The sequence below is a fragment of the Pteropus alecto genome, unplaced genomic scaffold, assembly GCF_000325575.1.
Source record: "Pteropus alecto unplaced genomic scaffold, ASM32557v1 scaffold447, whole genome shotgun sequence".
NCBI classification, from domain to species: Eukaryota; Metazoa; Chordata; class Mammalia; order Chiroptera; family Pteropodidae; genus Pteropus; species Pteropus alecto.
In genome coordinates, this window is record NW_006440214.1 from 484242 (window position 1) to 484500 (window position 259).

The window sequence follows — 259 nt, forward strand, 5'->3', positions numbered from 1 at the left end:
GCACCCTGCTGAGCGCGGTCTCCGGCCTGCTCGCCATGGACCGAGATAATGTCCCCACGACCCCCAAGGCCTCCTTCCGAAAGTTCCTGGAGCACCTCTCTGGGGCCGGCAAAGCCATCGGCGTGCTGACCAGCGGCGGGGATGCCCAAGGTGCGCGGCCGCCCTCCAGGGCTGGGGCGGAAAGGAGCACCGGGGAGGAGGGACGGGGGGACCAGGGAGAGGAGAAAGGTGTGGGAGCAGCCCCGGCGCCCGAGGACCG

At 71.0% G+C, this 259-nt stretch overlaps 1 protein-coding gene across 4 annotated transcripts in view; it reads left to right on the forward strand.

Moving 5' to 3' along the window:
- The first annotated feature begins 6 nt into the window (after positions 1-6).
- The window catches only part of PFKP (phosphofructokinase, platelet), a 50991-nt gene continuing 50738 nt past the window's right edge, over positions 7-259 (forward strand). For all 4 annotated transcript variants that reach the window (XM_025050524.1, XM_015593455.1, XM_006917197.2 and 1 more), the window contains exon 1: positions 7-150. In XM_025050524.1, the coding sequence (XP_024906292.1) occupies positions 36-150 (115 nt within the window). In that variant the 5' untranslated portion in view covers positions 7-35. The remainder of the gene's footprint in view (positions 151-259) is intronic.